Below are 26,087 nucleotides of genomic sequence, written 5' to 3'. Positions count from 1 at the left end.
GCAGCTTCTTCCTGTGAACAAACCCCTGCCACCAAGTCACTTCTTCAGGCCTCCTTGCATCATGGTTGACCCTGCGCCATGGCATATAGTAAGTATATGTACCCAGGCTACCTGATATACTCAGAGGCAGAGAGATACTCAGGACACTAGCTATGTGCAGTACTGCAAAATAAATTTATTTGAAGATAAACTGTCTTTTATAAAATGTCAGAGGCAATTTGAGATCTTAGATTTACCTTGTCTCATAAAAAGATTGAACTTCAAGTAGCACAATTTTGTGTCTGTTTTTAATCTGGAACATTCCCTATGAAACAGCCAATTCTTTACACAACACACTTGACATCTGACTCCAGCACCAGTGGACCCGAAGCTGTCAGGCCTGGGGCTATAGGCTCGACTCAGGAGGTCTCTTTTCAGGCCTCTAGCTATGACCACAGGCTCAGGTCCCGGCATCCTAGCCCTTCCCTCCCCTGGCACATTCCAAAATCGCCCCAAGACTACAAACCAAGATTGACCCTCTGTCAAGCATGGGACAGAACTTATGAGTGATGGTGCACAGGGTAGACCTTTCCTGACGTCCTCCTGGCAGCCTGGCCAACCAGGAGGCCTGAGCCTCAGCCTTCCCAGGGCCCTACCTAGCTGGCTGGCAGCTGGGAAGAGGAAGGAAGGAGAGAGGAGGCGCTAGGGTGTGGCAGCTCTTGTCCTCACCAGCAGGAGCTACGTGATGATCCTGGCAATGGCTTGAAGGGAGGGGAAGTCATCGTCCCGGGCAGCGTGCAGTGCCTGGTGGCTACTGATGTCATCGTGTGCCAGTACCTGCTGGCAGGTAGGGCACACACAGCAGTCCAGGCCCAGCTGCTGGGTGTTGGTCTGCCACACATTCTTCTTGTTCTTCTTAGACTTGGAGCTGGGAGGCTTCTCGCGATCTCGGAAGTCAGTGTGTGCGGAGAGCAGCTCCTGCTGCTTGGCTGTGTCTGGCAGGAGAGCCAGCAGCTCACTGAAGATCTTCTGCAGGTTCTCCCCGAGGAGGTCTCTGCAGCTTCTGTAGTACTGAGCTGCAGAGATCATCCCCTGCCATCCAGAGAACCACAACCAGTTACTTCTACCACAGGCGAAGGCAGGCCGGCCGCCCCACCTAGCTCCCCTGCGTCCCCTCACCTGTCTGAACTCCCCCGAATGGCTCTTAAACTTGCTGAAGCTGGCCTCATTGCTTTGCAGAAAGCCCTTGATGGACTGGATGAGCTGTAGGTTCCTCTCCCGGAAATTCTCAGGAACTAAGTAGGATCGTGGTGTGGGTGCTAGCTGAAGTCTGGGGTCAGATGGGAAGCCTTGAGCCTTGAGAGGGCCTTAGCTGCACCTCCCACTAGCTCCCAGCGGCAGAAGGTCAGGCAGCCCATCCCACTTACGCTTTCATGGTGGTGGGGGAACTGGGAACACAGGTTGTGTGGGAGCTGGGCAGGAAACTAGAGAAGCCAGGGGGTGGCTTGCTGATGGGAGGCACCAGGCCTGGTGGGGGTGGGGGTGGTGATGGGGCGCCCTTCAAGAGCACAACGGTGTTGAAGCCTGTAGGGTGACATAAGAACTTCAATGTGAGCCGGGCATGGTGGCACACACCTTCAGTCCCAGCACTCAGGGAGGCAGAGGAAGTGGATCACTGAGTTTGAGGCCAGCCTCATCTACAAAATGAGTCCAGGACAGCCAAGGCTACACAGAGAAACCCTGTCTTGAAAAAGAAAAACAAAGCAAAACTAAAAAAAGAACTTCAATGTGGTCCCAACTAGCCCAGTTCTTTTGGGTGTCCAGCCCAGCCCCTGTGGGTTAGCCTGTCTACACCCAGCCCCCAGCAGGCTCGGGGCCAGAAGCCTGTGTTGGGCTGACTACTGGAAGGAGCCTTAAGCATAGAAAAGTACTAGGAAGTAACTAACTGTGGCAGCTCAAGGGGGCACCTGCACCCAGGCTGGACTCAGTCGCAACTAACAGGAGACCTGGGAGTCTACCACACACTCCCACCTTGGGCTGGCCTCCAGCCTGACACTAGCAGTTCTCAGAAACCTAAGGAACCCGCTAGCATTGGGCACACATACCTGGGGGAGGAGGCATCCTGGGTGGACAAGGGCCTCCGAGAGCTGGGAAGTCTTCCTGTGGTATGGGGCAGGAGAGGGGACCCAGGGGCCTTGGAAGCCCTGGAGGTTCCTTTGGGGTATTCCGTGCCAGGGTGGACCCCTCTGAATGTCCATTGACAACGATAGCCACTGACCCTTCAGCTTTGCTCAAAGGGGGTTCAGGGACCTGCTCAGCCCCAGAGGGCTTTGGGGTATGATCATGGGGCAGCAGTGGGGATGACGTGGCCCCAGACTTCTCAGAGCCCACTTTCTTCTTCTTGCCAACCTTGGTTGAACTCTGGTTGGCAGCTGGTGCCAGCAAAGAAGAGACAGCCACTGTGGTAGGCACACTCCGCAGCTCCTGCACAGTGAGGCCTCCACCCTCCTCCTCATCCACTGGGGCTGGGCCACCCTTCCGGCCACCCTTGCTCCCCTTCCCTGCCTTCCGGGGAGGCTGGCTGCCACCAGCTACAGCCTGGGCCCCCGGGGTGGGTGGGTTCACTTTCTTGTTGCAGCTGTTGTTCCAAGCTGAGATGAGGCTGGAGGGGGCATGGCTGGGCTTGGGTGCTGAGGAAACCAGGGCAGGGAAGTCCTCTTCCTGGAAGGTGTTCTTGCCCTTGGGAGGACCAGGATAAGCCAGTGCCAAGCCTACAGAGCCTGGGCAGCAGGAGGAAGTGGAGGCACAGAGACTGGGGAAGTCTTCATCCTTGAGTTTGGGATTGGGCAGTGGGAGGGTGCTGGGTCCAGGGAGGGGAGAACTGGTCAGTGGCTTATCACCAGGCCTTGGCCAGAGCTGCCCCTGTCTACCGCACCCTCCTTTCCAGTTCCCACACATACTTTGAGGAGGCAGCCCCTGGGCCTGGGCCTGTGGCTAGGAAGGCTTCTTGGCTTACAGGACCATTTGTTGAGGCTTCCTTGGAACCTGCAGATAGGTAAGGCTGTGAGGGTGGGCTTGGGGAATGTGGGGTATCAACTAGGGGATTGCAGCCTTTCCCAAGCCTAGGAAGAGCTGCCATTAGGCGGGACTGGGTTACCTGGGCCTTCACCCTGAGCCCGGGGTAGACGCCGGGGGCCACGGGGCTCCTCAGGCACCCTGGAAGGTGCTTCCTCTTTCTTGGGCCTGCTACCCTCTTCCCGGTCCTCAGCCCTAAGTGTTTCCTCTTGCTGTTGAGCAGCCACAGAGGCCCGGATAGCAGCTGCCACTTCTCGGTCTTCTTCTTCCCTGGGATGGAGTAGGGGTGGGGGAAAACCTCAGACTGAGCAGGACCCAAAGGCACAGCCTCAGATGGTCAGTGTCTGGGCTCAATCCCTGCTGCAGCCCGAGATCATGTTTGCTTTGCAGGTACTTCCTGGAACAGCTGCACCCTGCTCCTGAGTGCCATTCCTCCCCCAGATTCTGTTGCTTCTGGCTAGCAATAAAGAAGTAGCATTCTACTTGCTGAGCAGACATTGTCGCTACCCTCAGAACCCCAGGAACTCTGGCTGGAGCCCACTGACCTCACGCCTATTTCCAGCTTGCCTGCTGCCAGCTGCCACCATGTGGAGGTGGCGCCAGGAGAATGTCAGTAGTATGCAAATCCTCCCACCTCTTGTACCTCCAGCTTCCCCGGCGGTTCTGCTGGGCTCCACGCCCGCTGGCCCGGCCAGCTCGACCCTGGCGGTTGTACCTGTCCACTTCCTCGTAGTCCTCACCACTGACGACTCCTGTGGTCAGTACATAGCCTGTCATTGTCCCAGGCTGACAAAACAGCAGGGCCAAAAAACCCTGCTGTCCAGACCATACTGAGCCCAGCGTTCCTGTTGCGAGGCAGAGGCTTCCCCACCCCGACAGCTCATGGCCCCCAAGGATAGGCCCAGACACTGCAGAATCCAAACCAGCTGTGACCTCTAGACATTGATATCCAATTAGTGCCGACAGGACCCTGTTACTGGAGACAGGATTTATGGGCCACAGTACTAGTTTCCTGAGGCAGAGAAGTACCTTAGGGACTCCAGGGCTGAAGATGCAAAACACTGGAGGGGGGTGTGAGTGGACAGACAAGGAGCTCCGGACCATCTCAAGGCTCAGGCACTCGGAGCAAGGGATGATGAGGAGACAGACCGTGTCTCTCGGTTGGGCACAAGGAGTGTAACTGGGACCTGGGTCTGAGGTCTGAGAAGCAGGTACCCACAGAAGGCCCCGGTACCTAAGTCTGCTGAGCCTATGGCCACCTAGCTCACCCTCACTCCGGCGTGAGTGTCGTGGTGCAAAGCTAAACTGAAGGTCAATCTGACGGTTCTGGCGCGCCTCGGCCCGGCTGCGGCTGTGGCAAGCTGTTTTATGAGCCTTGAGGTCAATCTCAGTGCGGAAGGCATGGGTGAACTGCTCAGTGCTGCAGCGGCCCTCCTCACACAGGAAGTGCTTCTCCCGGAAGTGCTCACGCAGGTATGCATAATCACTGGCAGACAGAGTCAGCAGAAGCCAGATCATCTACTGTACAACCAGTTAACTCCCATCAAGTCCTAGGAGGGTCACCCCTACACTCCCTGCAGCAGCCCAGCCCTGCCCACCTATAGTAGTCCTGGGCCCCATCGGAGTCACAGAAGTGGCAGAAGTAGTGGTCACGGCGCAGGTGCTTGAGCAGCTCATCATTGTCCAGGTAGCGCTCATCACAGAACTTACAGAGTGGATGTCCCCGATGGGATGTATCATCAGGGTCACCCTGCATGCGGTGCCGAGCCAAGTCCTTGCGTGAGTACCACTTGCGCTCATAGGTAAAGATCTGCAGAGAACACAGGGCTGGACACAGGGTTGGGGCTCCCAACCGCCTGACTTTGCAGGGCAACATGGAGTGCAGTAAGTGGACCCCGATATACCAGATTTGTCCTAGAGCCCACTGACGCTGGAGGATCCTTGCAGCCACTTTGAGCCTCTCCTTGCCAACCATAAGCAACCTAAGGCTCTGCGGGGGCCTGGCGGTTTCCGGGGTTCCCGGGGCAGACATACCTTGAGGTGCTTGAGGCACAACTTGCAGCAAAAGAGCTCGTGCTGCTTCCGCATGTGCTGCTCCAAGTCCGCGAAGAGGCTGAAGGGCGGCAGGTGGGGGCACCGAGGGCACTCATGCTGCAGCAGCTGCCTGGGGAGACACCAGAGCCACCCACCATGCTGGGCTCTAAGTGTTGCCGTCCACAACAGAGCCACGTCAGACTCCCATGCAGAGAGATGACGACTATGTACACAGGACACGGGGTCCGAGGCTATGGTTCTAGCCATGGGCCCGTGAGAAGAATCATATCCTTCTGGTTTTTACAGACCGTGAGTTAAATGTTTGCAGACTGTTGCATCCTTCAGAAGGCACGAACAGCAAATACACCTCCTTCGTTTCCAATGCCACTTTAGTGGACAGCTAGGAGATCCTCACCTCACCAGCACCATGTACCCCCCCATCCTGGTCATATAATGCACGGCAGCTGCAGCCTCCCCAGCTGGGGACCCCTCACCTGTACAATGCGAACACCTTCCCATCTGCGAAATAGATGTCATACTGCTTCTCGTGCTGGAGCTGATGGATGGGGATCGTGGCAAACGCCGGGAGCTTCTTCCCAAACACCACCTAGAGACACAGCGGTGAGCAAGCCCTGGATGGAACGGCCAAGGCCCAAGCAGAGACACAAGAGGCACTCTCACAGCCCCAAGCTGCCCATGAGCATTATTATCAGATGTGATATCCAGGCTCTCCACCAGGAGGCAGCCATGCTTCCTGTAGTCCCGGCATTCACACACAGCTCCACCCTAAAACTGCAGAGGACTGAGTAGAGAACTTTCACAGGGTGGTGTGGGGTTGGAGGGCATGCACTCTGGACAGCAGCTAAGGAAACAGCAAATGGTGCCTGGCAGCTGTCAGGTACATCAACAACTTGTTACCCTGTCCTCAAATAAACACCCCCACATGTTTCCATGATGCCACAGAAGAAAGGGGTTCCCACAAGACTGCCATCTGGGCCTGGTCACTGTCTCATGATTTCTGCTTATTGTAGGCTGCCTAAATCCCAGGCACGAGCCAAATACATACCACTGCCACTGGAGAGAAAGAAGCCTTCGAGGGTACAAGGCAAGGCTTGGAGCACACTGGGTGCCCTGGGACAGGGATCTGGATATCCAAGACTTCCCCCACACCCTCCAAGGGCCTCTCTTCTCTCCATGAAGCTCCATAGGTGGTGACTTGTAGTGCCAACTCCACAGTGCCAACTCTCTCTATCAATCACATCTCTCTATTCAAGTCAAGGCAGAAGCAGGTGACTGTGAGTTCAAGGCCAGCCTGGTCTATAGAGAGAGTCCAGGACAGCCAGCACTACACATTGAAACTGTCTCGAAAAACAAACAAAAATCCTGTCCCTGCTTCCAAAGCATCCAAATTACAGCCATATATTACCACACCAGGCTAAAAGCCCGTCCTTGAATGGCGGTCCCAGTCGTGCTCTCCCTAAAGGCAAACCAATGCAGCTCACCGTGGGGATTCCTCACATGGGCCGTATTGTCCCTGCATAGGGCACCTTTCTTGTTCCCTGGAAACTCTTTTCTAGGCCCCAAATATGGACAGGATCCCTAGACTCTGCTGGTTTCTTTTCAAACATTCTGGGGCAGGCTTCCACCCAGCTATGCTTTCTAACCATTCCCAAGGTTGCCTCTGCAGCCCAGATCCAGAAGGAGCTAAGCGTCATGACTGTGCAGAGTGCTGACGGAACACAAGCAAACTGCAGGGCCACACAGCCGCCATCAGGCACAGCCATACCCCAACTTAGCTCCTCCAAGGCAGGCAGAAGAGCAATCTGAGGAAACTCCCTGAAGCTGCCAACAAGCATCCAAGCCCAACAGACGTCGCGGAGGATCAACTTCCTTCCCTAAAGGAAGCTGTGCCAGGGACGCCCCCGTCACTGCCACTAGCTCCAGGGACCTTTCTCAGCTGTGCACTTGGATCTACTCTGTGTGCTATCTCTGGCTATCATGGAAGAGGTTCATCTACCTTGGGGCTGTGGGCACAGGCCCTGAACAGCTTTGCTGGCCAGCCAGGGACAGGACATGCTGAGCAGTGTCGCTCATCTGTGCTAGCCGCCTCCTCCTTGTGTCTCCATGCCCTAAACACACTGGCTTGCCGTTCACCCACAGAACATCTCTGTGAACAGCCTGCGACCAGAGCGGCTGTGCGCAGAGGAGAAGCAGGGGACAGCACACATCCTGCAAGGAGTAGGACCAGAGGCGAAGCAGGGTTCCTTATAAAGGTCCTGGCCAGCAACCGGACAACAGTGCAAGAGGACCAGACCTGCTTTACCTTGTGCCACTACGCCTAAGAACCAAGAGGCATGGCCATGGGCTGCAGGGCAGAGGTGACACTCAGAGTGGGCTGGGGATCTGCCAAGCAGAAACAGAGGGCCAGCAGGGCCCAGACATCCGGTCTGATAGAGGTGGTCTAAGCTGCACACACCTGGATCAGGCTGAGAGGTAAGGAAGGAGACACAGGGTTGGCTCAAGAAGGGAAAAGAGAAGTACAGGAAGCGGCCCAGCAAAGGGCCATGGGTAGTGCAGGGCGAAGGCAGCTCTGGGGTGTTGGATCTGAAACTTGTACCTAGAGCTACGGGCAGGAAAGCCTGGCCCTCTTCAGGCGGGGAGACAGGCCTGCCCATCTAGACTGCCTGGGTTGGTGACAGAAAAGCAGGGCAGCCTGTAGTGTCCCCAGCAGAGGTCAGGGCAGAAGTCCAACCAGCAAGACCCTCCCTTCCTCAAGACATCACTGCGAGGCTAGGTGGGGACAAAGGAGCGTGAAGAGAAGGGGAAATAATCTGCCTGGGCTATAAAGGGACAAAACCACCGAGTTAGAGAGGGGAATCCTGGGGGGAAAGGCTGAGGAAAAAAAGCCTAGACCAGGTCTGGGTGTGAGGCTGGGCTATTCTGGGTAGCCCTGGGTGGGCTAGGCACCATATGAAGAGGTCAGGCAGGGATGCTTCTGAATCAGCTGTGTGTACCAGAGACTGAGGCGGTGGGAAGCTGTCTGCCAGTTGCTGTCTGCCAGAGGGCCTTGTTACTCCTCACCTCCAACACGTAACACGTGCTCAATAAAGAACAGATAAAAGACAGGTGGGGTGTCATGCATCGCAAGTGTGCAGTGAGGGCTGAGAAGATGGCTCAGTGGTTGGAGGCTCTTGCTTCTCTCCCAGAGAACTTGTATGTGGTTTGTACCACACACAAGGGGATTACAACCATCTGTAACTCCAGTTCCAGGTGAACCAACATCCTCTTTAAAGAACACACAAACATAAATATATACACATAAAAGAGAAATGAAGCTGGGTGTGGTGCCTGTAATCCCAGCACTCAGGAGGCAGAGCCATGTGGATCGCTGTGCGGTCAAGGCCAGCCTGGTCTACAAAGCGAGTCCAGGACAGCCAATGCTACACAGAGAAACCATGTCTCAAAAAAACAAAAAAAGAAAAAGAAAAAAAGGGAGGGGGGGGGGACACAAATCAGCCGCCTTTAATCCCAGCACTCTGGGGGCAGGTGGATCGTTCATGCTTGCTACTCAAAGACGCTAGAAACAGGCGTGGAGGGAGCCCAGTGAGGGGAAGGGAAAGGCATAGTGGTGCAGACATTGAATCTCAGCACTCAGAAGGCAGAGACAGGTAGACGGCGGTGAGTTCCAGCACAGCTGATATACATAATGAGACTGCCTCAAAGAAAGGAAAGGAGAGTGGGAGGGGACCACAGATGACAAACTAGCATTCACAACAGATAAACACCACTGAGTCATCAGGTACCGCCAGCTGACCTAGGCCTCAGAGTAATCCTGGGGAGGTCTTGGCATTCCCCTCCCACTTCCTGCTTGTGGGTGGGGGTGTGGCTTGTCCAGAGACATGACAAGCAGGAGAGCAACAGGATGAAAAAAACAGCTCTAGAGATGCGTGTCCAGAGTAATACAATAAGGTCCTAAAGGGTCATCACCAGGGCGTCTCTCCAGTGCTAAAGACTGCACACAAGGCTTTCCACCACTCAGCATGGAGTCGGTATTGTCCACCACCTCCACAGCCTCGGCCACACGGCGGCCACCTAAGCTGCCACACTGCAAAATCCCGACTGCCCTGGTTCTTCACCAGACCAGCAGCCTCAAAGTTGTGTACTGTCTCCCTGCTGTACCAGACCCCACTCCAAAGCTGTGCAAGGAAGAGCAAGATACACAGAACCACCAGCAAAGGAAGCTGGCCCCTTCCACATGACTTTCGTTTTCTTTTATTTTTTGTTTTTGTTTTTGTTTTAAGACAGGATTTCTCTGTGTAGCCCTGGCTGTCCTGACCTAACTCTGTAGACCAGGCTGGCCTCCAACGCAAAAGATCTACCTGTCTCTCTACCTTCTGAGTACTGGGATTAAAGGTGTGCACCACTACCACCCAACTCCACCTGACACCTTAACACACATCTCTCCTAATTTTTTACTAAGTCACATCAAGGGGCCAAAGGCATGGTTCAGGAACTAAGGGTCACTGTGGGATTCTGGGTATAAACAATACATACTTAGGGTAATACAGGACTCAGTAGGAAACAAGGCAGGGTAGAGGATGCAACTGCAAGGTTACAAGTGGAGAAAAGGCAGGATGAATGGCTGGGCTGCATAGTGTCTGGTCTCCTCACCAACTCCGCAGGGACTCTTGCTGCCCAGCATGGGGGTGCATGTCCAAATCCAAGCCCAGGCTTGGCCAGGGGCACACAATGCCAAACCACACCCAGCCAGGGCAAGCTGACAGGTCATGTCAACAGCCCCTGCCACAGAGCTCTTAGAGGGTGTGGAGCTCAGGCGGGGTGAGGGAAGGTAGACGTCAGCTACAGCTGACACATGTGTATGTGCACGCAAAGCCCAGGCTAGGACTACATATATAAAGACCTACAAAATGTCTTCCTTCCTAGAAGGAAGCTACAGGTGTTGTAGACAACCCTAGACTTTCCTACCAGCATGTGCAAGACTGGCCAGCAAAGCAAACTCCTGCAAGGCTCTCTGAGGAGGCCACGAGCTAAGAGCTTCCTGGAATGTTTCTGAACCCGAGATCTCACCCAGGAGGCTAAGGCTCTTTCCACCACATTACAGGTCTTCCCCAGTGTGACACAGATGCTTGGGGACTGCTCAAGGATTCCAGCTGACTCACTTGACATAAATATAGAAAAAGAAAAGCCAGGCATGCCAGGCGTGGTGGTGAACACCTTTACTCCCAGCCCTCAGGATGTGGAGGCAGGAGGATCTCTGTGAGTTCAAGGCTAGCCTGGTCTACAGAATGAGTTCCAGGATAGTCAGAGGTACACAGTGAGACCCGGTCTCAGAGAGAAAGACCAAAAAACAAAAAACAAAACAAACAAACAAAAAAAAAACCCCACAAACAAACAACAACAACAAAAAACCGGTATAGGATTTAGTGGTCCACGCCACTCAGGAGGCAGAGGCAGGTGGACCTCTAGGTTTGAGGCCAGCATAGTCTGCACAAGTTCCAGGCCATCCAGGACTACATAGTGAGAGGAAGAAAGAAAGAAAGGGTCTGAAAGAGAGAAAAGAAAAGCCCATTTCTCAACCTTATTTCTACCTCGGGATCACTTCGAAGAACCGGAAAGGGCGATTCTCTGGCAGAAGCCAGGACCCAAAACCTTCCATGAACCAACCAAGGTAATCTCACAATTCTGGAAGCAAACAAATCACCAAGGGCAGCAAACCAAGGAAGGTGCAGCTGGGTACTCTCCACCGACAGCTGGCAAGGCTGGAGTGTGGGTGACCGCTCCAGGAGCCCTCTGACCCCCCTGAGGGGGTCCTAAGTCTAGACAACCAGAAACACCAATGAAAGCTCAAAGCCAGAACTAATAAGGAGGAGGAAAATTCCTAACATTGCGGACTGCCAAGCACCTGGGAATCAGGTCCTGCTATCAGTCACCTCTCTACAAATGGAAACGCTGTCTCAAGAGCTGACTTAGGGTCACCAGTGGGGTCCAGAAAGCCCAACTAGTCTGGAAATGTCCAGTTTAACTCTTTCTTTTTTTCTTTCCCAGAGCAGTCAGCTTTCAAAATAGACACCCCTGGAGGTTACCCGAGGCTGTCTCCTCCACCCCAGAATAGTCCCGAAAAAATGAACACAGACAGACAAGAGGACTCTCGACCTGACCCTGCCCTTCCCGCGGCCAGGACCTAAGCAAAGTCCCCAGGTTTAGAATTCCCACAGGCATCGCTCCTCCTTCCCTAGCTGGGCCGCCCCTGGCTTCTCTGAGTCTCAAGAGGCCCGGTGATCGCATGCCGCCCCGACCGACCACCCGGGCCTCTGGCGGGAGCGGGTACAGGAGCGGACAGGCCGCGGCCAGACACCGATCAGGCAAAGCCATCAGGAGTCCGCCCCTCCCCACGCCCCGTCGCGCGCCCCACAGGCGCACCTGGCGCAGATCCTCGCGGCACACGGCGCAGTAGCGCTGCTCGCACAGCACCCGCATCTTGGTAGAGCACCGGTAGCACACCGGGTGATCGCAGCGGCCCAGCGCCGTAGCCTCCAGGTCACCGCAACACAGCACGCAGCTCCCGACGCCCCGCTCGGGCGCTGCCACCGCCTCCACAGCCGCGCGCCGCCCCTCGGCGCCCGCCGCCGCCGCCGCCATGGCCGGGCTCCGGCCCCCTCCCGGCCGGCGCGGCACGGCGCGGCCTGGCTCCCGGCAGGCCCGCCCCTTCCGTCGACGTCACTGCCCCTCCAGGCAACCGCCCCGCCTGGCGGAAGTGCGCACTGAGACTTCCGCCCGGGCCTGTTGAGGGTGCAGAGGTGCGATTTTCTTCCAGGCTTCTGCCCTGTGACTCCTGCTCATCCCTTCTCGGTCATACAAATGCGGGGTCTCTTCGCCTTCCGCGGCCCTAAATCTGGAGACGCTGGAGGAAGCACAGGGCATCTGGTATTTTCGATGAATCACGAACAGTGTTAAGCTAAGTGTAACACAAACACTAATGGGCCATAATTGGGCGCGTTCCTATCGAAATGCAAATTTAACTGGACGTCCTGGGGGATATAGCTCAGTGGCAGAGACTTGCCTACCACGCATGAGACTCTGGTTCCATTCCCAGCAGAAACTACATATGTAAGTAATTAAGATAGTATGGGATGACTGGATCAAGCCGACTTTTTAGGGACCTACCTTTCTGTCGCCCTGCGCCTCTCTTGTGATGGATCATAAGCCTCTGACACCTTCAAGACAGGGTTTCTCTGTGTAACAGCACTGCATGTCCTGGAATCATTTTGTAGTTCATGCTGGTCTCAAATTCAGAGAAATCCGCCGGCCATTTGAGGCCAGCCTGGTCTAAAAAAGTCCAAGATGTCCAGAACTCCACAGAGAAAACCTGTCTCAAAAAAACCAAAAAAAGAAAGAAAGAAAGAAAGAAAAAGAAAGGAAGAAAAAAATCTGACTGCCTCTGCCTCCCAAGTGTTGGGATTAAAGGCACTGGTCACTACCGCCTAACTCAAACTGCAATTTTTATTTATTTATTTACTTTTATTATTATTTATTTATTATTATTATTATTTTTATTTTATTTATTTATTTATTTATTTTGGTTTTTCGAGACAGGTTTTCCCTGTGTAGCCTTGGCTGTCCTGGACTGGCTTTGTAGACCAGGCTGGCCTTGAGCTCACAGCTATCCACCTGCCTCTACCTCCAGAGTGCTGAGATTAAAGGTGTGTGCTACCACACCCGGCAAGCTGCAAGTTCTTAGCGGGAAAGAGGGCATGCAGACAATCTCACCCAGTCCTTGGTTGTAGGACAGACGCACCCAGCCAGGCATAGAACAGGAAAGCACCCAGAGGGGCTTGAGTGGATGGTTAGTGGTGAAGACGGGCCTTCAAGTCTGCTGCTGTTAGGAGCGTCCTCTCTGTCTTTCTGATGAAGTGAGCTGGGTCCACATCTGAACCCTTCTAGAAAGAGGCGACACATTGTGTGTGAGAGTGAGAGATGGTGTGTGTGCATGAGTCTATAGCTAGAATCAAGAGGAAAACAGACTTAAGACCCCAGCTATGGTACTAAGTTGGCTCACTGAAGCCCCTAACGTCACTTGTCAAGCTGGAGTGGGTTGCCATACCAAGTAAGTAAACTGGGCTACGCTTGCTATCTCCAGACTTGACGGGGACTTACCTCTCTCCCTGGGCAACTGGACAGCTGTTGGGTACCCTTAAAATGACAGGCTTTGGTCACACACCCCTAGTATTCACAGGCAGAGACAGGTCTATCTCTGTGAGTTTGAGTTCAGTCCGGGTCTACATAGAGAAATTCAGGTCAGCCATGGCTACATAGTGAGGCATTGTCTCAAAACAAACAAACAAAAACCTAGCTGGGCATGGTGGTGCACGCCTTTAATCCTAATCCCAGCACTTGAGAGGCAGAGGCAGGCAGATCGCTGTGAGTTCAAGGCCAGCCTGGTCTACAAAGTGAGTCTAGAACAGCCAAAGCTACACAGAAACCCTGTCTTGAAAAAACAAAAAACAAAACAAAACAATCTGTTAAAATGGAGTTGGGGATGGAGAGATGGCTCAGCAGTTAAGAGCACTGGCTTTCTGGCAGAAGTCCTAGGTTTGATTCCCAACATCCCATCTTGTAACTTCGGGTCTGGTCTCCTGGTCCCCGAGGGCACCAGGCACACCAGTGGTACACAAACATACATGGAGGCAAAACACACATCCATATCAAATAAAAAATAATTTTAAAAAAAGTTGTTAAAATGACAATTGAGGGGGGCTGGAGAGATGGCTCAGAGGTTAGGAGCACTGACTGCTCTTCCAGAAGTCCTGAGTTCAATTCCCAGCAACCACATGGTGGCTCACAACCATCTATAATGAGATCTGGAGCCCTCTTTTGGTGTGTAGGCAGACAACTGTATAAATAATAAATCTTTTAAAAAAATGATCATTGGATGTTAACGGAAGGCACTTCAGGTTCTAATGATACGGACTTTGTTCCTGTTTCTGCAAATGAATGAAGACTTCAGGGTGGGGAATGCGACTCTAACAGGCAGGCAGCTTCTAGACTCCCTTGCTGCTCTGATGCTATTAACAAAGGGACTGATAGTCAAACGTCAGCCAGACTCCCTATCTGGCGCCATTTTGACCACTCCTTAGACACCTTGAGAAAACAGCACAATGAACAAAGTTGATTATCCCTCCTCCTAAAGGAACAGCCTCAAACAGAGCTGTTTGAAACAGTTTACACCAGACTTGGTTTCTCTGTGTAGCCTAGGCCGTCCTGAACTCTCTTTGTAGAGCAGCCTGGCCTCAAACTCAGAGAGATCCACCTGCCTCTGATGCCCCACCCCCCACCTCTTCCCACCCCTCCCCCCACCTGGATGCGGCATGTGCCACGTTGAGCCATCCTTAGGCCAGCATAGGGGTATTTCCCGGCATAGTCCAGCAGAGGGACTGCTGTGACTGAAGAGACAAGGCTATGATTAGAGCAAACAGTCTCTGCCACGGCTCTGTTGATGAGTCACTAGAAAGCTCTCCTTTACTGCCTCCCCTGGCGCTGCCGTTTTAGAGTTAGTAAAAGGCTTCTCTCCAGGAGTCTTTTCTTGTCTGCTTTCAGTAGAGCTGGCTGAGTTGGTAGCACAAAGAAACAACAGATGGGCACCACTGTGACAGATGACCATCAGCACATAGGGCGTAAATAAATGGCTATGCAGTCCACCGTGTAACAGGTAAGGTGGGGGGAGCTACATGCAAACATTTAGTCTCACAGATTTATAAGGAAAGCCTGTAGGGTAAAAGACAAATGGATGTTGAGCTGTGGTGGCAGGCAGATCTCTGAGTTCGAAGTCAGTCTGGTCTACAGAGTGAATTCCAGGACAGCCAGTGCTATACAGAGAAACCCTGTGTCTCAAACAAACAAAAAAGACAAATGAGCCAGGCATTGTAGCACATGACTTTATTTATTTATTTATTTTTATTTTTGGTTTTTTGAGACAGGGTTTCTCTATTCTCTATGTAGTCTTGGCTGTCCTGGACTCGCCGTTTAGACCAGGCTGGCCTCAAACTCACAGAGATCTGCCTGCCTCTGCCTCCCTGAGATGCTGGGGTTACAGGTGTGTGCCACCATGCCCAGCTGTAGCATATGACTTTAATCTCAGTACTTGGGAGCAGAGGCAGGCAGAGCTCTGTAAATTCAAGGCCAGCTTGGTCTGCCTAATAAGCTCTGCGATAGCTAGGACCATGTCTCAGAAAACAAAACAAAAAACAAATATGGGGCTGGAGGGATGGCTCAGAGTTTAAGAGCACTGCTCTTCTAAAGGTCCTGAGTTCAATTCCCAGCACCCACATGGTGCCTCACAACCATCTATAATGAAATCTGGTTCCCTCTTCTGGCCTGCAGGTGTACGTGCAGGCAGAGCACTGTATACATAATCATAAATACATCTTTCAAAACAAAACAAAGGGGCTGGAGGGATGACTCAGAGGTTAAGAGCACTGGCTGACCTTTCAAAGGTCCTGAGTTCAATTCCTAGCAACCACATGGTGCATCACACCCATCTATAATGAGATCTCTTGCCCTCTACTGGAGTGCAAGCACATGTGCAGGCAGAACACTGTATACATAATAAATAAATTTTAAAAAAAAACAAAACAAATAAATAAAATAAGATTGACTGAAAGAGCTAAAGGAAGCAGGAAGAGCTCCGTTAGCTATCCACAAGAAAAAACATTGGGTGTGTGACATGAGACGAGAATGACAGTAACAACCACAAAACAGTCAAACAGAAAGAGCCCTCAGAGGGCTTAGAAACTAGGCCAGCTCATGAAGTGCTTGCTGTGTGATGCCATGATGACAATGGTAAGCAAGGCCCCAATTAAACGCTTTCTCAGTCATAGTGTCTCTTCACAGCCATAGAACACTGACCAAGACACTGTGCAAATATAAGGACCCAAGTTCAATTCTGATTCCTAGAATCCATGTAAAATGCTGAGTGTGGGGCTGGTGTGATGGGTCAGCAGGTAAAGGCATTTGTAGGACAAGCCTAAAGAACTAAATTCAAGCCAGGTGTGGTGGCGCATGCGTTTAATCCCAGCGCTCGGGAGGCAGAAGCAGGTGGGTTGCTGTGAGTCTGAGGCCCACCTGGTCTACCAAGGGAGTCTAGGACAGCCAAGGCTAACAGAGAGACCCTGTCTCGAAAAAACTAAAATAAATAAATAAAAATAATAAATAAATAGAAACTCTCCTTTATTTGGGATGTTTAGGCCTCAACCTCACTTCCGACCTCCCAAGCCCAGGTATAAGAGAGAAGGTTAGTGAGTAGAGGGCCCTTTCTCCCAGCTGTTCAGGGTCTATTGGGTTCTTTTGAGCTGTACCTGTCTTGCCTCTGTCAGCTGATGGAGCCCATAGTCTCCTCCAAGCTGCTGCGCTCCGAAGCATTTCTCTCCATCTGTCTGCTCCAAACCGTCACACTGTCCTTTTCTGGTTTCTTCAAACTGCCACACACTGCACAACAACACCACATGCCACACTGGCTCTGAGCTCTCATTTTCATCCTCAGAGCCCTAGACCAAGCCCCTCTCCATGCCCCACAACGAAGGCCTTACCAGCTGGCAAAAGCCACACCTCACCGAGACAATTAACAACTGGGGATAAACTAAAGCTCAAACTGAAATCCCACGCTTGGGATTAAAACGAAAACATATTTACATAACACGAGTTTACAAAGAAGCCAAAATTTCCATTACACCAGATGGCATCAAACCCATGATGGAAGGGAAAACCCAACTCCTGAAAGTTGTCCTCTGACTTCCACAAACATGACTACACTAACACACATAGTATATGTACATACGATGATGGTGGTGGTGGTGGTGGTGGTGGTGGTGGATGGTGGTGGTGGTGATGATGGTGGTGGTGGTGGTGATGATGGTGGTGGTGGTGATGGTGGTGGTGGTGGTGGTGATGGTGGTGGTGGTGATGATGGTGGTGGTGGTGATGATGGTGGTGGTGGTGGTGGTGGATGGTGGTGGTGGTGATGATGGTGGTGATGATGGTGGTGGTGGTGGTGATGATGGTGGTGGTGGTGATGGTGGTGGTGGTGATGATGGTGGTGGTGGTGGTGATGGTGGTGGTGGTGGTGATGATGGTGGTGGTGGTGGTGGTGATGGTGGTGGTGGTGATGGTGGTGGTGGTGATGATGGTGGTGGTGGTGGTGATGGTGGTGGTGGTGATGATGGTGGTGATGATGATGGTGGTGGTAGTGGTGGTGGTGGTAGTGGTGATGGTGGTGGTGGTGGTGATGGTGGTGGTGGTGGTGGTGATGATGGTGGTGGTGGTGATGGTGGTGGTGGTGATGATGGTGGTGGTGGTGGTGATGGTGGTGGTGGTGGTGATGATGGTGGTGGTGGTGGTGGTGATGGTGGTGGTGGTGATGATGGTGGTGGTGGTGATGATGGTGGTGGTGGTGGTGATGATGGTGGTGGTGTGATGGTGGTGGTGGGTGATGATGGTGGTGGTGGTGGTGATGGTGGTGGTGGTGATGATGGTGGTGATGATGATGGTGGTGGTAGTGGTGGTGGTGGTAGTGGTGATGGTGGTGGTAGTGGTGATGGTGGTGGTGGTGGTGATGGTGGTGGTGGTGATGATGGTGGTGGTGATGATGCTATACATGGTGAAGAAGAAGAAGCAGCTGAGTATCTCGCAATCCCAGTGCTGGGGACGTAGAGACAAGATCACCCAGAAGCTCTCAGGCCAACCAGCCTGGCATGCAGAATTTTGAATAACAAAGGGAGCCTGTCCCAAACAAGGTGGAAGGCAAGAACCAACACTGAGGCTCCGGCACCTGCATGGTGGCTCATAACCTCTAGTTCCAGTGGCTCTGACATCTGCTGCTGACCTCTGCAGGCACCAGGCATGGATGTAACACACTTATGCACTTGCAGGCAAACACGCACAGACATAAAATACAATAAATAGATCTTTAAAAAGAAAAAGACAGAGCCGGGTGTGGTGGCGCACGCCTTTAATCCCAGCACTTGGGAGGCAGAGGCAGGCAGGTCGCTGTGAGTTCAAGGCCAGCCTGATCTACAAAGCAAGTCCAGGACAGCCAAGGCTACACAGAGAAACAAACGAAAGAAAGAAAGAAAAAAAAAGAGAGAGAGAGAGAGACATGTTGCTGAAAATTCTTGTCAAGTCCCAGCAGAGCTATCCTATGATACCAGAGAGAATCCGCTCCTGCAATCTAACTACATGTGCTGGACGCACACAAGTGCAGCACTGGTGACGGCTCCATAGCTAACAAGCACCGGCTGCTCTTGCAGAGGACCCGGGCTGCCTTCCCAGCACCCACATGGCAGCTCATAACCATCTGCAACTCCAGTTCCAGGGGATCTAACGCCTCCTTCTGGCCCCTGTGGGCGCCAGGCATGCATGTAGAGCACATACATGCAGGCAAAACCCTCAACACATAAGTAAAAATGAATAAAACATTAAAGAGGGAGGGGTCTAGAGTGAGAATAGGGGTCTAGGAGATGGCTTAGTAGATAAAGGTGCCGGTCACCAGGCCTAGCAAACTGCGACCTGCATGGTGGAGGAAAAAAAAACTGACTCCCTCAAGTTGTCTCCTGGCTTCCATTTGCACATCATGGCATGCACACGCACACGCATACATAGAAAATAAATTTTGGGAGTGTGCCTTGTACTAGAGTGCCTTCCCGCCTACCATGCCAAAGACGCTGAACTCAAACCCCAGAACCACCAAGAAAAAATTATAAGGATGCCAGCAAGCTACAACCTCCTCATTCAGCTCCTGGAAGCTACAACCTCCCCAGGTCTTGCAGGACTTGCTACTCCAAAACTAGGAATCACATCCTGGAAGACCCAAAGTCCAGAAAACAGGATTTCAACCTGAGTTGAAGCCACAGGCTCTGTGAGAGTGGAGGCCCCAGCTAGAGCCAGCCCCTATCAGCTCGCCAAGGAAAGCTCCAGAACCGCTTCGCTGTGACTGTGTAAGGGTCACTTCAGCTACGGAGACTGAGAAAGTTACTGCAATTCTTTTATTAGCTATTGGAATATTTAGGAAAATATCAACATTAGGGTATAGGAAAAAGAAGAAAAACAGCGTAGCTTTCAGGAAGAAAGGAAGTGTAAACAGGATGCTGCTTGAGGACTGGAGAGGCGGCTCAGGAGTTAAGAGCAGTTGCTGCGCTTGCAGGGGACCCAAGCTTTGTTTCAGCACCGCCATCAGGCAGCTAGCGTACAAGGATCTGTAACTCCAACTCCTAGGGATCTGACGCCCTCTTCTGGCCTGCTTGGGAACCAGGCATGCACGTTGCGCAGAGACATAGATGCCGACAAAATATTCATACGCATATAATAAATAAATTTGTTGTTCTTGGTTTTTCGAGACAGGGTTTCTCTGTGTAGCCTTGGCTGTCTTGACTCACTTTGTAAACCAGGCTGGCTTCAAACTCACATCGATCCACCTGCCTCTGCCTTTAGTGTTGGGATTAAAGGTGTGTGCCATCACCGCCTGGCAATAAGTTATTTTTTATTTATTTTTATTTTTTAAAAGATTATTTATTTATTATGTATACAGTGCACATTAGATCTCATTATAGATAGGTGTGAGCCACCATGTGGATGCTGGGAATTGAACTCAGGACCTCTGGAAAAGCAGTCAGTGCTCTTAACCAGGGAGCCATCTCTCCAGCCCCCAAGTTATTTTTTAAAACCCCTTAAAACTGCAGAACAGCTAGATGGCTCAGTAGCCAAGGCTGATTGTTGCACAGCTTGGTGCTCTGAGTGTGATCCCGCGGTGCATAGAGTGAGAGAAGAGGATAAAGCTGTCCTCCGACCTCCCGTGAGTGCTGTGGCTCCACCTCCACCCCAAGTAAGTATAATGATTTTGTTTTTACATTTCAATATCCCCCTCCCCCAAAAAAAACCCCAGCATTTGGTGGCTTAAAGGCTGGGGAGGTGGCTTAATTGGTAAAAAACAAAACAAAACAAAACCGATTGCCCAGCACGCAGGAAGTCCTGGATTCAGTCCCTAGCTCTTCATAGACATCTGCCATCTTAGAGCATGGAAGAGGGGGCAGGAGGACCAGAACTTCAGGATCACACCGGGTGTGCTCTCTCAGGCCTGCAGTCCCAGCACTCGGCAGGCAGAGGCAGCTAGAGCTCTGTGAGCTTAAAGCCAGCCTGGCCGCTACATTGTGAGACCCTGTCTCAAAAAAAAAAAAAAGAAAAGAAAAAGAAAAAGCAGAGGAATATTGAGATGGGCACAGTCGCTAGAAGTATGTTGTGTCTCTTCAGAAAGACCACCATTAAAAATAGAGCAGTTGAGCCTGGCGCGGTGGCACATGCCTTTAATCCAGCGCTCAGGGGAGGCAGAAGCAGGAAGATCCGTACAAGTTCAAGGCCAGCCTGGTCTACACCAAGAGTCTAACACAGTCAAGGCTACACAGTCAATAGACCTGGCGGCAATCACCTTATCTGCTGAGTTGTCTCTCTGGAGCCTTCCTTCCTTGGAATTGAATCTAGAGACATCCACACATGCCAAGGAAGTGCTCTAGAATAGATTTTTTTTTTTTTTTTTTTTTTTTTTTTTTTTTTTTGGACAGGGCTTCTTTGTGTGGTCTGGCTGTCCTGGAACTTACTCTAGACCATGCTGGTCTCAGACTCCCTGAGATCCACCCGCCTCTGCCTCCCAAGTGCTGGAATAAAGGGGTGTGCCACTACATCCAGCTTAACAAGTATTTTAAAGAGAGATGGACCGTGAGAACAGGAGGGAAGGAAACTGCAGTTGGAATGTGGCTTTATTTTCTTTCTTTTTTTAATTAATTATTATTATTTTTTGTTTTTGTTTTTTTGTTTGTTTTGGTTTGGTTTTTCGAGACAGGGTCTCTCTGTGTAGCCTTGGCTGTCCTGGACTAACTTTGTAGGCCAGGCTGGCCTCAAATCACAGAGATCCCCCTGCCTCTGCCTCCCAAGTGCTGGGATTAAAGGCATGCGCCACCACCTCCAGGCCACCAAGTTTTTCTAGTGTCAATCCCAAAATGGGCCACAGAATTGAGATGTTCATGTGGAGCCGCGTTTCCCAGGCTACCTCCAGGGGGCGCCCCACACCTTCCCTGTTCCATTGTTATTCCCTGAGGTCCCTGATTTGGAGTGAGCAGCGCCTGGGGACCCTAGTGTCCCCGGCAATGGCCTGAGTCGTGCCGGGCCACCCACACACTGCACTCTCCTGGCCGCTCTCTCCAAGACTAGTGCTCCCATAGTAACAGGCGGTTGATGGGGGCGGCTTTCGTTGACGCCTGCTTAATCCCTCGGGTCCTCATACCAAAAGAGCCCGGCTCCCTAGATACCTCCTGCCCACCCCATGGACGTGTTCTCCCTGACAGGCGCGTGCAGCCACAAGAGATCTCCCTCCTCTACAAGCACTGAGTGCTTACTGTGTGTCAGATATGGTGCCAAGACACACACCTTGCAGACATGTGTATTTTTTCACATTGGATTGTTTGTTTGTGTTTGTTTGCTATGAAGACCTGGCTAGTCTCAAATATAAACCAGGTCCTCACTGTGTAACTGAGGCAGGCTCGGAACTCACCATCTTCCAGCCCCAGCCTTCCAAGAGCTTGGGTGGCAGGCATGTACTGTCACACCTGGCATTACTTGTTTAACAATGCAACAAGATCAAACGGTCACTGTCACCGGAATAGGTGGGGGAGATTGGGACAGGGGAGATTGTGGCACTTACTCTCTACCTTCATCAGTATTGAGTCTGGGGCAGATGTGAACCCAGCCACCCAGAGCCAGAGCCATAATCTCCAGGTGAGGAGGGAACCTGCTAGAATCCCTGGCCTCTTCTACCTCTTAAATAGGTGACCACTCTGTCGCCCTTACATCCCTTTGTAAAATTCAATTAAAATTTTTTTTTAATTATTTTATATGTTTTGCCTGCATGTATGTCTCTGTACTATGTGCATGCCTGGTGCCTTAAGAGGCCGGAAGAGCAATAGTTACAGACAGTTGTGAGCGACCACACAGGCGCTGAGAATCAAACCTAAGTCCTATGGGAGAGCCCCCAGTTCTCTCAGGAAACCAAAACCAGCGGCCTGGAGAGATGGCTCAGTGGTTAAGAATACTGGCTACTCTTCCAGATGGACCCTGGTTCAATTCCTAGCACCCACCTAGCAGCTCACAACTGTCTGTAACTCCGGTTTCAGTGAATCTGATACCTTTACACAGACATACATACATACATGCAAGCAAAGCATCAATGCATAAATAATAATAATTTATTTATTTATAATAATTTATTATAAAATAGTTTATTTTTTAAAAACCTGGCCAGGAACGGTGGTGCACACCTTTAATCCCAGCATTTGGGAGGCAGAGGCAGGTGGATCCCTGTGAGTTCGAGGCCAGCCTGGTCTACAAATCGAGTCCAAGACAGCCAAGGCTGCACAGTGAAACCTTGTCTCGAAAAACCAAAGCCAAAACAAAACAAAACAAAAACCAACTTGTTTCTCTGAGTTTGAGGGGGCCTAGAGAGACAGCTCTTTGGGGTGAGAGTGCTTGTCGCTCTCACAGAGGACCCAGGCGTTTACAGCAGCCACACAGTGGCTCACAACCATAGGTAGCTCCAGTTCTCAGAGCTGTGATACCGTCTTCTGACCTCCACAGGTGCCATTTGTGCACATGGTGGCAATACCTTCATATACATAAAAAGAAAAAGATGATTCCCAAACAAAATCCCTGGTGTTGAGTATTTGAATGATGTGCCAGAAACAGCCTGTTTGCTGAGTGTGAGCGAGACCTAATTATCATGAAAGGTGGGTTTGGACAGTCAAAAAGACATTAGGTCCTCCCCTCTCCCAGGGGGCTGGAGGAGTGAGCTGAGGGCGTGCCCCACCATTTCAGTGGAGTCTTGAAGGATTTATAGGCGTTTTCTGGGACAGGAAGAATGTTCTTGTATACACATGAACAATGAACAAGTTACCGGCTGTGGGGCTAAGACCTCCCCCGAATTGAGTTTGGCTGGGAAGAGGTCTCTGAAGAGGAATCACCACAAAGACTCTGATCTTGCTAAGCTGAGGGTTCCAAGAAGGGCGTTATCTCTTTTAATACATTTTTTTTTAATGTGTGTTGGTGTTTTGCCTGCATGTATGTCTGTGTGAGAGTGTCAGATCTTGGAGTTACAGCAGTTGTGATCTGCCATGTGGGTACTGGGAATTGAACCGGGGTCCTCTGGTGGAGCAGTCAGTGCTCAGCCACTGATCCATCTCTCCAGCCCGCGGTGGCTGTCTCTTAACACCCTAGGTCTTGAGAAGCCATAGGGACGGCTTCATGTGGCCAAACTGTCCTGTCTACCTGCCTTCCTTCCTTCCCCTCCTTAATTTTCTTCCTCTTCCTAGAGCTAGGCTCTCATAGCTCAGACTGACTTGAACTCAGGCTCTATGCTGGGAGTATAGGAATCTGTTTCCAAGGTCTCCAAGCCGCCATCTACCTGTGATGGAGAATGGGTTTTGTTGTTGTTGTTGTTGTTTGGTGGGAACTTAAAAGCTGTATTAGGAAGGAAGAGGGACAGCCTGCAGGGAAGGGTGGCCCTAGGCTCTCAACTCTGCCTTCTCTCTGAGTCCTCCACCTCCACTGTAGCAACTCCTACCAAAGGGACGTCCCTTGGCCGCTGGCCCATCCTTGTATTCTGAGATCATGGTACCAGGACGCCTTCCCTGACAGTTCCCTTCCTGGGGGTGAGGGAAGGGTAAGCAAAGGCATCCCCACTAGAGCCTCAAGAGCTTGCGACTTACTCACTGAGAGGCTTCTATCTGCCTGGGTTCCCTCTTCTCCCTCCCTCTTTCCATCCATCTCTCCCTTGGGTGAGCGCGGCAGGTACCGCGGGGGCGAGCCGAGGCGGGGCCACTGAGAGGCTGTAGTCCTCAACAATTGACTAGTCTCCTCAATCCTCCTGAGCTCCGACGTCCTAATTCCACTGCAGACATAAAACTGGTTTTGGCTTAGCCCGCCAAGGGGCCAAAGACGTGAGCGCCCTGGCGCCGAGCGGAGAAGTGCGGGGCCCCGGCCCCAGGGCTCCTGTGAACCGGCTTCTGCTGCCTCTCCTGTTGCTCTTGCTGCCGCTGCCGGCCGGCGCCTGGTACAAGCACGTGGCGAGTCCCCGCTATCACACCGTGGGTCGTGCCTCGGGTCTGCTTATGGGGCTTCGCCGCTCGCCCTACTTGTGGCGCCGCACCCTAGGCGAGGCGGCTGGACCGCGTCCCCAGGATACTCTGGTCGCAGGACCGGTCTCCGGTAGCACTCTCCGGCTTCCTTCGCCGGGGCAGGAGCTTTGGGAGGTGCGAAGCAGGAGGAGCTCAGGAGCAGGGCTTCCCCGGGGTCCGCGAGACCTGGAGCGCACCCGCCAACCGGAGCAGTCGCAAAGCCTCCGTTCCTGGATCTCAGAGGAGTCTGCCAGGTAAGTGGGAGAGAGGAGTCAGGGGTGGCAGCCGGCAAGGGAGTTTCCAGGGGGGTCTAAGACCACATAAGACCAGTAGCCCCGGGGTACTAGTGTTTTGTTTGTTTGTTTGTTGTCTTGTGGCTCAGGCTGAACTCCTCATGATCCTTCTCCCACCTACTAACTGGTAGGATTAGAGGTGTGTGTGTGTGCACCACCACGCCCGGTTTATGTGGTACTAAGAATTGAACCTAGGACTTCATACATGCTAAGCAAGTCTGCCCACTGAGCCGTATCCCATCCCCCACCCCACCCCCGATTATTCTCCCCTGTCAACCTGGGTGTTGATTTTATGGTGTGGCCACCACGTCCCCTCTCCCTACCTATTCTGTCTCTTATGTTAGGAAAATTTCCCAGAGAGCCTTGCCCCTGTCTCCGGAGTCCCCATTCTGCTGGTTCGTTTTGTTTTGTTTTGTTTTCTAGAGCCTTCGGAGAGACGCTTCACGCCCAGCCATGGTTCCTGCAGCAAATCGTCATTGCCGACCCTGTCAGGCTGGAGGACCGGTCCAAGAACCTGTGGCGCTCCGATGCCTGACCTAGGCAGGAGCACAGCTTGTAGCTGCAGCCAGGCTTCCTGGTCTGTCAATAAAACCAGCCTGATTCCTGCGCCCCCGCGTGTGACCCTTTTTCTCCATTGTGTACTTTGCGTCCTGCCTCAGGGTGCACATAGCCACGCGCCTACGCCCTGGCAAATGTCAAGAACCCCCTCCCTGACCAGGCCAGCTCATCAATCTGTCCTTAGGGGCACAGTCGCGGGAGCAAGGCTAAGATGTTTCCGGTGGGCCTTGGGATGCTTCTTTCATAGTGTTGCTTTTCCTGTTCATGAGTGGATACATTAGTTCAGCGGCCAGAGTATGGTGGCCGACCCTACAGACTCCTACCGGGCTCTGAGCCAGACACCCCTGGGTGTCCACTGAAGCGTTCAGGAGGGAGAAACTAATGAATGGAGTCTCCGGGTGGCCCTCACTCTTCGCCCTGTCCAGACTAAGGAGATTTCTCCCCACCATGAGCTTTTCCTCTAGCCCAGGCAACACACCAGGACCTGTGCCCACTTCCTGGCATTGGTTTTAAGCCTGAGTTTCCTTGAATCCCTTTGCTTCCCTCGGCATCTGGAGAGTAAGCAGAAGGCACCAGCTTCCTTTATAGCCACTCGTCCACTCCCTCAGCAGCCCTCACGTGTCACCTCTCGTCCTCTGCGCTTCTAGTCATTTGCTCTGGCTGCACACGATCAAGCTGCGGGTCCTGGCACAGGCCTCTAACTCTAGCACCCGAGAGACTGAGGCAGGATGAGTGCTCTGAGTCTGAGACCAGCATGAGTTATACAGTCATCTCCAGGCTAGCTTGGAACAAAACAAAAGAACAGACACACACACACACACACACACACACCTTTGAGCTCAGCTTCATACAGCTGGGAGTCTTTACCCTCTGCTGCCTCTTCAAATATCTTCAGTCTGTCTTTTCTCAGGTCTGAGTGTTGGGG

At 52.3% G+C, this 26,087-nt stretch overlaps 2 protein-coding genes across 2 annotated transcripts; one reads left to right on the top strand and one right to left on the bottom strand.

Moving 5' to 3' along the window:
• Nucleotides 1-421: 421 nt before the first annotated feature.
• On the bottom strand, nt 422-11,748 carry Znf598 (zinc finger protein 598, E3 ubiquitin ligase). Its single transcript, XM_051168114.1, has 12 exons — nt 11,530-11,748; nt 5,583-5,695; nt 5,089-5,218; nt 4,653-4,864; nt 4,323-4,540; nt 3,689-3,806; nt 3,137-3,324; nt 2,940-3,024; nt 2,085-2,839; nt 1,407-1,563; nt 1,159-1,309; nt 422-1,071 (listed from the first exon to the last, which is right to left on the bottom strand). The coding sequence occupies exons 1-12, from the start codon at nt 11,746-11,748 to the stop codon at nt 718-720; spliced, it is 2,700 nt and encodes an 899-aa protein (XP_051024071.1). The 3' UTR covers nt 422-717.
• A 12,335-nt stretch (nt 11,749-24,083) lies between these two features.
• Npw (neuropeptide W) lies at nt 24,084-25,219 on the top strand (the record flags this gene model as incomplete). The annotated part of the gene is made up of 2 exons (XM_051167917.1): nt 24,084-24,565; nt 25,028-25,219. Coding segments are annotated over 2 exons (594 nt in total), but the record flags the coding sequence as incomplete, so codon positions are not given.
• Nucleotides 25,220-26,087: the final 868 nt, after the last annotated feature.

This window comes from Acomys russatus, chromosome 25 (genome assembly GCF_903995435.1).
Source record: "Acomys russatus chromosome 25, mAcoRus1.1, whole genome shotgun sequence".
NCBI lineage: Eukaryota > Metazoa > Chordata > Mammalia > Rodentia > Muridae > Acomys > Acomys russatus.
The sequence above is the reverse complement of the archived record's forward strand: the minus strand, read 5'-3'. Positions and strand labels throughout refer to the sequence as shown.

Coding starts and splice junctions, on each gene's coding strand:
- Znf598 (XM_051168114.1), bottom strand. CDS start 11,748: ATGGCGGCGGCGGCGGCGGGCGCCGAGGGGCGGCGCGCGGCTGTGGAG. Junction 5,696..11,529: donor GCCGCGAGGATCTGCGCCAG/GTGCGCCTGTGG, acceptor CTGTGTCTCTAG/GTGGTGTTTGGGAAGAAGCT. Junction 1,564..2,084: donor CAGGATGCCTCCTCCCCCAG/GTATGTGTGCCC, acceptor GTCACCCTACAG/GCTTCAACACCGTTGTGCTC.